This window comes from Lathamus discolor, chromosome 2, assembly GCF_037157495.1.
Source record: "Lathamus discolor isolate bLatDis1 chromosome 2, bLatDis1.hap1, whole genome shotgun sequence".
NCBI lineage: Eukaryota > Metazoa > Chordata > Aves > Psittaciformes > Psittacidae > Lathamus > Lathamus discolor.
In genome coordinates this window covers 138,443,475-138,455,888 of record NC_088885.1, presented here as the reverse complement: position 1 = coordinate 138,455,888, position 12,414 = coordinate 138,443,475, and the positions used below count along the sequence as shown (strand labels likewise).

General features: G+C 36.5%; 1 protein-coding gene across 1 annotated transcript in view; it reads right to left on the bottom strand.

Annotated features, from left to right (window-relative positions):
• VPS13B (vacuolar protein sorting 13 homolog B) overlaps positions 1-12,414 on the bottom strand; it is a 439,495-nt gene that overhangs the window by 74,190 nt on the left and 352,891 nt on the right. The window contains exons 37-39 of the mRNA XM_065668694.1: positions 7,875-8,074; positions 5,129-5,336; positions 4,607-4,791 (exon numbers count right to left, since the gene is read on the bottom strand). Coding sequence (XP_065524766.1) covers positions 4,607-4,791; positions 5,129-5,336; positions 7,875-8,074 — 593 coding nt within the window. The remainder of the gene's footprint in view (positions 1-4,606; positions 4,792-5,128; positions 5,337-7,874; positions 8,075-12,414) is intronic.

The window sequence follows — 12,414 nt, the reverse complement described above, 5'->3', positions numbered from 1 at the left end:
TATTACCAGGCTTCAAAGTCCTCAGAGGAAGACATTTTATGCACAGACTCACTAGAACGAGAATCATCACCACCAACACACTCCAACTTTTAACTGCTAGGGAACAAGGACATCATAGAGCAAATAACAGGCCTTTTGCACAAGTTTTGCTATAGAAACGATATGCATAAGAGAGTGTCCTAAATGTAACACTAACTTTTGAAGCAAGAACAGTAGGCCTCGTCTCCCTGGTTTCGTGTGCATAATTTCCGTAAGTAAATACTAAAATAGGCTTTTAAACTTGCTTGTCCACATATCTTCAACCCAAGACTTTCTCTTACCAGTAATCTTGAATCATGTAAAATTTTCACCTGTTGTAACTGAGAAAGTCTCAGAGAGCATCCCTTTAGATGTACCAATATAAATCTTCACTATTTTAAATTAATGGCATTGATATTTCATCTTGCTTATTATCTTTTGAATTAATTGTTTGTATTTTTTTCCAGGTTTGGGCCTTCCTCTGCTCCTATGGTGTGAATATGGTTTTCACATCAACACCGTTCCACCCTTTGCCCTTGCTGATTTGGGCGGTAATGGATTACGCTGGTTTACATTGACATTAGATGGAGTCAGCACTGGGATTAACTTAACTCTTATGAAAGGCGTGCTGTCTTAAGTAGAGTTATCAATGGAACACACTTTTTCTTCTTGATGTATTTTAAAAATAATCTTAGCAGCAGTCAAGATCAAAAGGGTATGCCTTTACCAAGATTTGAGTTCCTGTTTGAAGGTCTTTCTTTTCTGTAGATGCCCTTTATGCAAGGGGTACACCAGTGGTGGCTTAGAGCAGTATTAATCACATAACTTGGACAAAATGCAGCCTATTTACTTTTACTTCTGGTAAGAACATGAAACTACTGCTTTTGAGTGCATAGTCCTTCAGCTCACACTGATCTTTACTAAGCTATTTAGCTGTATTTAGAGCTTTCTAAACACCAACCAAAAATATCTCACAACTTGGAACACAGGCAATCAGTAGCAGAAATAAAAAAGAAAACTAATAGAACAGACAAGAGTTGATAGCTTTGATCAAGGAACTAGAAAGATGTTCAGTTTCAAAGACTGAGGAATAGTCTACATCAATACCACGCCTCTTTCTTGACAGAGAACTCAGTATTAACTTTTTTTCGCAGTTAGCTATACAAGGTTGCACCCACAAGCACAGTGGCAAATTGGTTTTTGCTTTACTGAATTGATTTTGTGTTCTGAAAATAATGCCTGTGTATGTCCTTCATTACTAAGAACTTGCGAATATTACCACATAAACTTTGAGAAGTTATATTCAAAACAGATCTTGGCAGTGATGTAGGAGGAGGTACCAGGGAAGTCTAAAGGTGTTTTCAAGAATGATAAATCATGGAGAGCCAAAGAACATTTGTAGCATTTGCAAATGGGACAATGAGGGAAGAAAAATTAAATATAATGGGGTTGCAATGTCTGGTAAACAGGGAGAACAACAAGTTCAGATACTCGATCTCCCAAAACAAACACAATCCTGATGCAGTTTCTTGCAAGTGCATTTAGGATTCTCTCTCACTTCCTTTAAACAAATAGATCAAACTTCTATTTCAAATCACTAAAGAAAACGCAACATGCTGTGCCATGGCAGAAACATCAGTTGCTTTTTTTCCCTTCACAAATACAAGCAACAATGCTGGGATTGTAAAATAGTATTACAAACTCAATCAGTGAAACACTTACCTTTGCAACAACACAAGTAAAAGGACAAGAATAAGCTCTTGGGACAATCTAGAGATAGCAGCAAGGTAAGGTTAACAGAAATATATCTTACATCAACTCATAATCTGAAGCTGTTCACTTATCCTTTGGCTACACCAGATGACACGCAACTTCAATATCTAGAGAAATTCTCTTTATGGTGATGCTTTTGCAATTTTCATGAATTTAAATAGCTATCAAAGCAAAGGAACTTCTAAAACCTACCCATGAATAAAATTATATGTCTAAAGTTTAACAAAGATAGAAAGCTTGACAAAATGTCACAGCAACTTAAAAAGAAAGAACATATAACTGGAAGACTTTTAATTCAAGACAAACTACAGAAGTGCACCTTTGCCAGTGTTTATGCAAAGTAAAAGACTGAGGGAAACTAGTAACACAGCTGGTGACATTATGGGTCCTCTTAGCATTTGAACATACACACAATCCAGGGAAAGTTTTAAAATGTATTTTTAACGTACTTCGTTATCATTGTATTTAAATTCAGAACCTTTTTTCAAAACAGTTGAAGGCTTCGGCTTGCAGATGTTCATCCAATGTTTCATGTCACAAAGTGAATAAAAGTGTTGTTTTGTCTTTTTTCTCTTTATATTTTGTGAATTTTCCATATGCGCTAACTATGCAGTATATTAAGAAACAGAGAAATATTCATATGAGGAAAAAAGTGGAGCTGACAAAAGACCTCCTGAATCAAACAGAATCTAAAGACTGTGATGAGTATTCAGTAAATGCAGTTTAGCCAAAGAATTTGAAAATCAACTCTACATTACTTATTCCATCCGTCTATGTCAGACTATTAGAAGAATGCATACTCTCCACGTTTAAAATGGCTGTTTATATACACTGCGCAGAGCTGCTCTGTGTAGGTGCATGGCCATTTCTGGAAAATACGATAAATCACCACCTAGAGCCAGGCAACAGTTACTGCCATACTTAATGGCCCAGTACCAACATATGGATCGTCTTGCAGGCATTTCTGCACTCTGTGTGCCCAAAATTACAGTTTTTTAATAGATGCCCTCTAATTTGGCTGACATCCCTCATCTCTTCCTTGTAACTAAAAGTCCAAGGTATTAATATAAAACTAAGAATTAATCAGTCATAAAATTGACAGACCTTAAGAAGAAAGTGTGCCACAGTAAACAGCTTGACCACAAACCTAAAACAAGGCTAATAAAAACAGCTCTCTGTGGTCAATGTATAAGATTAAATTCAAATCTGAACAATTACATGAAGACCAGTAGAAGCTGACAGAACCTGAACACTGATAGCTGAGTGCTTCCCAGTTTCTATCTTACTGTCCAAGGCAATCACAGGAGAAATGAAAGATGACTACAACCGCCTTCTCTTCTCTAGACCGTAGCATGGAAGTACAAAGCAGCAGGACGGGTGTGCTACTAGAAATCCAGCTGTGTATGCCCACTTTAAGAATCAACGTTCCTCCTATACAAGGTCATACTATTATACAAGCACGTACATTAGGTGCATGATGTCTGTAATCTATAATGGAAGCATGATGTAATTACACCAAAAATTTGGTGTGCTGTGCTCTGAAAATACCATACTGAAAGAAGGTAAATTGCTGGCTTTCATAGCAACCTAATAGGGTCATCATCAAGACAGCATACCGTAACACAATTTTGATCTCTGATTCAAACCTCATGCCAAGTGGTGCTGATTTTTTTCCATTTAATTTTAATTTTCATATAACTAAAAGGAGCTGACATTTGACTGTCTAGAGGGCAAAGAAATTGGCAGGACACTTACGTGATCTCACTAACTGTATGTGCATGGTAATAACATTATACCATTTATCTGAGGAAGATTATCCTACTTATCCATAACTCGAAGCATATTGGTGCATAATTCAATTTTAGAAGCTATTTTTAATGTTATAGCAATAATGAAATATAATTCAAGATTTCTGAACAAATAGGAAGAACTGGGAGATATTTATTTCCCTTGACTCACAACACTATTCTGACTAACAGGCAGATTGAAATAAAAATAAAGTGATAGACCAAATTTGTAATACAAAAAGGAATCTGAGATTAACAAAATTAAAATTGAGCTAAAATCAAAATAGCTATGCAAGAAGTAAGTGAATTTATAAAGATGAATTACATTAGACAGGAGAGAATGTAGCTACCTGACTGCGTATTTTGGAAAGCAAAAATTCTCAGAGTTAAAGATAAGTGTAATTGTGAGTTATGCTCTATTTGGGGGGCATAGAGTCACACAGCTGCAGCACTCAGCCCTTCTCTGAAGGCCAGTTCCATGATCTCACACAGTCAAACTGAAGCCCACTTCAACCCTCTCAAAGCAAAATGAGAGAAAACAGATTGTTTTTTTCTACCCCACAGATCTTACTAGAAGAAGGACAGCCACCTGCCACCGCAGAGACACAAGAGGAGGGCTGGACTGGAGATTTAAGTTCAATGATTTCACTGAGTCCTGTCAATTTCAGACCAGGTCATTCCTCAGATTTTTCACTTTCAAATCAAATGAAGTCTCTAAAGACTGATGGATGAAACCACGGGAAACCAGAATAAAAACTCTATATCCTTGCAAACCAGAAGTGAATAAATTTGGCTATAGCTTATTATGACATGGAAGAACATTACAGGTAAGTGATTAAAATATTTGCACAAGTAGTTTTAAAACCAAAGCTGTGCTAACGCTGTGGAACTTACCTCCTAGTGATTTTACAGAGCTCTCCCCAGATTTGTTTTGTGCTCATTTTTAACAAACTGAAGTTTGAAAACTTTCACTTCACAGCAGTAATGTTTTCTTTCGTTAATAAAAGTAGAAAACTCCCATTACCCACCTGAAGAACATCTCCAAGGTCAGCAGTGCTAATATCTGGGTCTTCAGTAGTATTAAAAGGAACAGGGTTAATTCTTACAAGAGTGAGCACTCTGGGTTCTGGATATCTCCACAACATCATCCCTGGACTATCCTCGGTTTCACTGTAAAACACAACTTCGTAGGCACCAGGCATTTTTTGTGCTTCTGTAAAACGAAAGAAAGCTATAATCTGTTATACAATTTCTAGATAGAAGCATGCTGGTTTATGAGACCAAAGTAGTTAAAAATAAACCTCTCAGGATCAAAAGGACAGAAAATAAAAAAGCAATTTCCCTGACTTTTAAAAGATTACAGCTTAATGGGAAGAAATCAAAAAAGTATTTTTCTTTTTAATTCTAGCAATGTCTTTTCAACTGCTTTTCCAAAAGCCATAAAGTTATTTGTTGTAAGAGGCAAATAATCTTTAATAGATTACTACTGTATTTACTTTATAATAAAAAAAGAAAGAAAAAAAACACGAGAGCAATAATTTTCTTCTTACCTGCATCTTGTATATACTGGAACAGGCCAGTTCTCAGATCATCTGAGGTATGCTCAGTTTTTGAGGCCTGATTCTTTTCTGTAGAAAAACAAGTGGGGTGTGTACGTTTAGGCATCAGTTTTTCCACACTGCCCTTTTTAGTGAGGTACTGCCACAGAAGCTCCTGGAGAAGAACTAAACAGTTCAAATGCTCCTGACCCCAGAAAACCTGGGAAAAAAAAAAAAAATTATAAAAAATGAGAAGAATCGAAAATAAAAAGGTAAAACAATAACATACAAATATTTAGTAATTTTTGACAGAAAAAAAACCTCCCCAAAATAATAGAAACTTTATGTGGCTTTCAGACTGCTCTACCTATACCTTAATTGCTTGCAAGTATCCTTGGTATGAAGATAAAGACCAGGAACAACAAAAAATCTCTACAAAACCATCTGGCAAATTTGTTCTTTTCATCAATCAAAGGAAAGTATTAATTATTACCACTTACAACTGATACTGCTGCTGTCTGGAAGAGCACAGATCTTAGAAGTCATATGCAAGAACTTACAGCTGAGTGCAGTACATAATGCTAGGACTGGTCACAAGTTTTGCAGTTTCAGATATGACACAAAAGCCTTAGAGATGCAAACTTTAAGCTGTTCAAAGAGCTTATTTGTCCAAAAGTGGAATTCTGGAATGCATTAAAAACTAAGCAAAATGGCAAGAAGATGACTAGAACGACATACGAAAGATCATCTAAATTACAAATACTGAGTATATATAACATATGAATGGGATGTGCTGCAAGTTTTCACAATGAGGTTTAAAAGTGTAAAGTTCTGAAGTTTAAACCAGAAATTTAGAATAATACTTAATAAAAAGTGGCATTTAAAGTCCAGAAGGTTAATACACTTTACAGCAAAATAATAAGGCAAGTAGACATCCCTCTCTCCCAGCTTTAAGAAGCAGCACTGCTCTTCTGAAATCAAACTCCTGTTTCAGAGAATCACATTAACAGAGACTAGTCCCTTAGTCGTCACATGCAGGAGTGGGCCCAGAAGCAACAGGGAAGACAAGGAAGCAACTAGCAATTAATAAAGAAATCAGAATTAGAACCAGTGTGGGATCAAATAAAAATAATCAGACAGTAACTTAGAAGTCCATGGTATGGGTAGGAGTAAAGTAAACAGGTCAGGTGTGCACATAAAGAGCAGTGCAAATATCCAAATATGAAAAACAATTCAGAAGATGTCTAAAAGGAGTGTAGTACATCTGTCACGAAGGAAGCGTTTCCTTCCCCTGCATATACATGTAAGCCCATGGAACAAAGACTCTTGAAACAGAGCTAAACAGCCAGTCCTGAGCTAAACACTCCTGGGCTACTAGGGCATGAATTTAGTGCATCAACGGCATTTTTTGAGTATGTACAAGCCCAGAGTCCCACCCTTGGTTGAGCACCACCTCAAAGGAGCCCTGTGTCACTTAAGCTGATCTCAGGGGCCTTAGTCCCCAGTTGACAGAGGAGGGAGGAATGCTTTTGCTCTCCCACTTCTGTTAATTTTATTTTTAGGCTGCTGGAACTCCAGAGCATGGAACTCCTACCACAACATTCAGAGATGAGGCACCCATTTCACATAACTTTTCTAGGCTTGGCTGCAATACAAATTAACAGTGGTAGAAGATGAGGTCACATTTAGAGCTGGTAATATCATTAGCCATAAATAAATTACTTTGAAACAGAATTGTTAATGTTTTTGTCAGCATTCTCAAATTTATTCTGCCAGACCAAATACTTAAAAGTTTTCTTCAAAGCTAATTACCCCAGTGTATGCTCTAATAATAAATGGCTATCTCAGATTTATAGATATTTTTCTGGTCCTTGTCAAATCCCCAAAATTTTGGGATAAAACACCCTTTATTATTAACAACAAGTAGATCTAGTCAGCCAAGTACCTGTAAATAACAAATAAAAAAGAAGCAGAGAAACAAACTGACTTTAAAGGTATAGTTCTTAAAAATGTGTATTATTCAATTATCCCTATTCCCAGGGCTGTGGTTTTAGGAACTTTTAATGCCAATTCTGGGAAAAGACCTAACGACACGACGAAATGCCAAAATTTCCTTTTTGTCTTTTATATGCTTGATTTATATATTTATTTTTAAACATTTGGTGTGTATAGACACTACAATAAAAATAATTAAAATAAGACATATCTTAAGGCCCACTTGTTTAAGCCTCACAGAACCTATTTTTCATTTCCAGAACTCCCACGCTTCTTGGACTGATTTCAAGTTGTGGGCACTTCCAAAAAGGAGAGGATAGCATGGAAAGCTGAGTATCAATTGCTACAAACAACAGATTATAATTACTCCCCTGAGAAATTGGTGTAAGTTTAAAAAGAAAGGATATGTATTTCTGAAAGCTACCCCAAAGCATTACAGATGCACAGCTCATAGACAAACACACATAACAGAACAGGGTCCTAGATATTAAGTGTTAGTAATTTGACCCAGTAGTTTAAAGGGAACACACACATACAGCTACAATACATGACTTAAGCAGTATTAAGAGAAAACAAACCCAAAACATTGTACACAATTTTTCAATCAACAGTTTTACATGGAAGAACAGATACTTATTTAAACCCCACCAACCCAATGAACCTGCGATTTATTTATGAATATTTCATGAAATTTATTTATAAAATCTCCATCACCCAAAGCTGGTCCAGTTCAATAGCAGAACCATAAGCAGCCTATACAGACCTGCAGCAGTCCTCCTCTCAGATCGATGTATATTTTTGGAATAGACTGCTCCGGGCCAGGATCACCACTGTGTTTACACCACTTGGCTTCCACATTAACCGAGCAGCAGAAAGGGCCCACCAGAGACCTGGCTCTTTCTTTGAGACTTGTTTTAAGTAGGAAATCTTTTATGTCAAGGATGAAAGATGATCCATGGATTCCTAAAAAGAGAGAGAGACAATTAATGCCGCTCATAGTTGTTCTCCCAACATTCATCTGTTTATTTCCTGAATGCACTTTACCACAAGCCAAGGAATCTCTGCCCACAAGAAATAATGCACACAAGTAGTCCCACTGACTTCCATGGAAATTGTTCCGTGAGCAATTGCTCTCCTTTCCAAGTGAGGCCATCACAGCTGGGCCACAGGATTTGTGATTTTATAAATTTTATTGGGTTTATTTTAGCTTGTGTCTTCCAATCCTAGTAAGAATACTTTACGTAGTGCTGCAGTTACGAAGCAGGTATGTCTCATGCGCATTCCTTACATAGAGCTATTTGCCAAAACATCATGACTTTTTACATGTGTGAGTATTTCAAGGCTTATGAGAAGAGACATTTTTCATTAAACTATGAAATTTTTTTTAAAAGAATATATTAAGAACAAGAACAGCTGCTTCACTTGATTATATTTTAAACTGATAGGAAAAAGCTATTTTGAACGATTCTCTCTGCTTTTGTTCAGGTTAGTTATTATAAAATATTGGCTTGCTAGACTTCAGAGAGCTGAGCAGGAGAATAAGGGTAATGTTTGAATTTAAATAAATCAAAACAATTACTGTAACTCAAAATATATAATGTTTGTTTACAAAAAAAAAACCCATTTAATCTGAATTTTTCACATCATGATCACTTGCACTTTACATAGCTTTATAAAACATAAAACGATAAAGGCAGGTTAGATTTCTGACAGAACTTATGTACTCTCATTAGATACAAATATTTTAGGAAAGAAACACTACCTAGAAATGTCAGATCTCTTGCGAATTTAACTTACTGCAAATTACTGTTTAATAAAACATACTTAATATATCTGTATTTCTTTTGTATATTTACATGAGAAGTACTACCTCAAGTTTGGGTTAACTTTTTTGGTTTTCTGGCGCTCGTACTTTGACTCAAGACTGAATACTGAATGTCACCATACTTAACAATGCCCACAGCTTATTTTTCTAACGAAACAGGATTATTCACAAAAGGCAAAAGATTAAAACACACCTAAGGCTTACATGCAGATTTTTCAAGATATAGTCCCATTTCATATTTTCACACCTTTTCTGCTAGAAAAATCCCACAGAAACATAACTCATTGTTTTGAATAGACGCAGTGAAACTCCTACAAATCACTCCTGGAATCCAGAAGTTACAGGAGTTACGCTTTTGTAATACCAAGAAATATTTCATGGTGAAATATATTGGATTTTTCTCTCTTTTTTTTTTTTTTTTAACCCAGCATCTACCAGAAAGTTGGTGCAACAGTTCCTATAGCGATAATGGCACTGAATTGCATCCAATCCGAGTAGGGTCCACAAAAAGGAAGAAGCTCCCCCTTGAGCAGTTTAGAGTTCAGTATGAATGATCAAGGGCTTGAGCAAAACTTGATCCTATGACGATCAACAGGACTGCTGTCAATGACTGGGAAAGGGGCTTTAGCTCTGGGCTATTTAGGTTGGCTTCTGAACCCCCGGGTCTAGTCTCATGTGAAACAGGTTTATACAACAAAATCTGTTCAGTCTTTTCTTGACACTGAATTTCAGCAATAATCAAGAAAACTTAACATCAGCACCCCTGACACCTCTCCTTTTGGTATTAGTTCAGACTTGATCCTGTACACTGTGGACTGAAGCACCTTCACATACATTCTTCGACTGAAAAAAAAGAGGCGTCTTTACAGGAAGGGCTCACCTTCACCCTGCTATGCTCAGCCCAGTTATTTTAAGAGGCAGTACAATATTTGGAAATTAATTGTTTTTATATACTGTACACAGAATTTTGATTTTAAAGAGGAGAAATTCTCAGTAACTATTGCACAATTCTGCAATATACAGAAATGATCTATAGTTTTATTGGAATACGTGCCAAGTTACAGAAATAACAAAAGGGAAAAAGGAATGCCAGAATACAAGTGGTTTTATTTATGTTTTCTTTCACTGGGATTACACTTGGAAGGATTATACTTTGCAGTCTTTTTCTGTTGTCATCTCCACTCCACAAAGTACAAAGAAAACACAACATCCAGTGGCTTAGAAACAAAACTGAGCACATAATACTGCTGGTTCAAAATCAGCAGTGCCTTTCTCAAATGCTATGCAAACAATGACAAATGCAGACACAATTAAAAGTAAGGAAGTGTTGGTAAATTTTAAATAAATAAGATATTACAAGACACATGTTGGATTGTGACATACAAATACCAGGAAAAATTTGGGGATCCAGTAAGAGCTTTTTTCTTTTTTTTGTTGCAACCCAGATTGCTCTTGTATAGGCAAGAATCACATCACCATTCTAGAAAGGAGCTTATTTTAAGATTGCTAAATGCCATACTAACATTGAAAGTATACACTCAGTGAAGTTGCTTTCCTATGTCTAAAGCAATGACCTCAGAAAGCAAAAGATGCAAAGTAATTCTCCTGTTTTTTTCCCTCCCACACACTATTTTCAGTCTCCTTTTCTGCATCTCTCACAAACTTCAATTGTAGAATTCTAACTTCAGTTTAAACAGGTTAAATCAAAGTATCCATTTGAAATGAACATGAGATGGCACCATATAGAAGTAATACATCTTCATAAACGATTGCTGTCATATGTGAAAGTTAACTTGTTCTGTTTGGATTACTGTTCACAAGCACCAACGCACTTTCCAGTACGTGCAATAATTTACTTCTAGGAACAAACAGTTTCATGACTTTTAAAATACTCCTCCAAGAGACTAATAAATATGAAGCACTTGCTTTGGACAGTGTTTAAAAGATGCTGCCAGCCCTCTGTTGTCAGCCTCCACCCAGACTCACAACAGCATCACAGTGTGCTGCCATGCTGAGCAAAATGCAATTTACACCGGGCTTCTGCATGCCATTGGAAGAATTTATGATGACATATGAATAAAAGGAATATCCAGGTATTTTAATCAGCTAGAAATAATGTAGGAGGGTTTGAAAAAAAGTACTTGCTTGGTAATTTCAAGAAATTAACTTGATCGGAAATTAAAGATGTGTATCATTACAACAGAATAGTGAAGAAAATTCACTAAAAGAAATCATTGCTTTGATATTCTAACATCCTTTTTTTGGGCAGTAGAGACTTGATTTATGCTAACATTTCCAAAGGCATCTCACAGAATACGAGTACCCTAATAGAGTTATAAATATAGTTGTATTAGGGTTTATATATAACTATAATAGCGCTTACCAGTAACAGGAGGCTCCATGTTTGTTAAACTGCCCTGTGTGCATAAATTCATTTGTGTGTATTGAAAAAAAAAAAAAGAGCTGATCCATGTTAATAGATGCAGCAAATACATTAAAACAACCCTTGCCTTACAGTAACTATCACTCAGTCTTCAGGCAAAACAGGTGTTAAGACAGAGTTCTGTTACTTTTTTTGGGTCATAGACAAAGGGACAGACAACGTTTTGACATTACAGACTTTCTGTTTTCAAAAAGATTTTAATACTGATATTTGAACCAACTCCATATGAAACAAGTAGAAGTGCTGCCGGAGCTTTTCCCCTTCTATTAAACTCTGCTCATTTGCCCTTCCATAGATAGCTGCCAATCCTGTTTGGTTCACTGCATTGTCACCTAATACAACACAGAGCACGACTGTAATTGGGAAGCTTCAGTATCGGAAAACAGTTTTAAGAAAATGGAAAAACATACAATAAATAAAGCAAATGGTGCTGGACTACAGTCGAGCTGTCTTTTAAAAAGTCTCTTGAAGCTATTAGCTTTGCTAAAAATGGCAGTGCTAGGAAGAAAACTGTTTTTCTGAGTTTGGGGCGGCTCGGAAGCAAGCCTGCATCCCCGAGCACAGAGCCTGGCAAGCTGTTTCCCACCGGGCAAGACGCATGAAAGTGATGTGGTCTGCACTGACTGCAGCAGCTGGGAGACTTCATTCCCACCCAAAAGGTTGCTGTGCACTCCGAAGTCCAGGCTCTCCCATAGGCCCTCCATGCCTGGGTGGCAGAGATACAATCTGGTTGCTGAAGGTATATTAGCAAGTGGTTTTCCTTACTACTTTCTGTTTTAATGTCGCACATTACTAAGGTGATAATTCTTGCTTCTGAGCATTCACACTTCTTGTCTGCAACTTCGGTAGCTAAAATTGCCAAAGATACTAAGCTTTTAATATGTAAATATGCTATTATAGCTAAAATACTGATACATTCATCTACATGATTTTTTTTCCTCCTAAGGAAACTTCAGATACATCAAGTATTGAGTATTTATACTTAAGTTACACTGCTCTGTTGACAGTATCCTCTATGAAGCAGTGTCTGAGAAG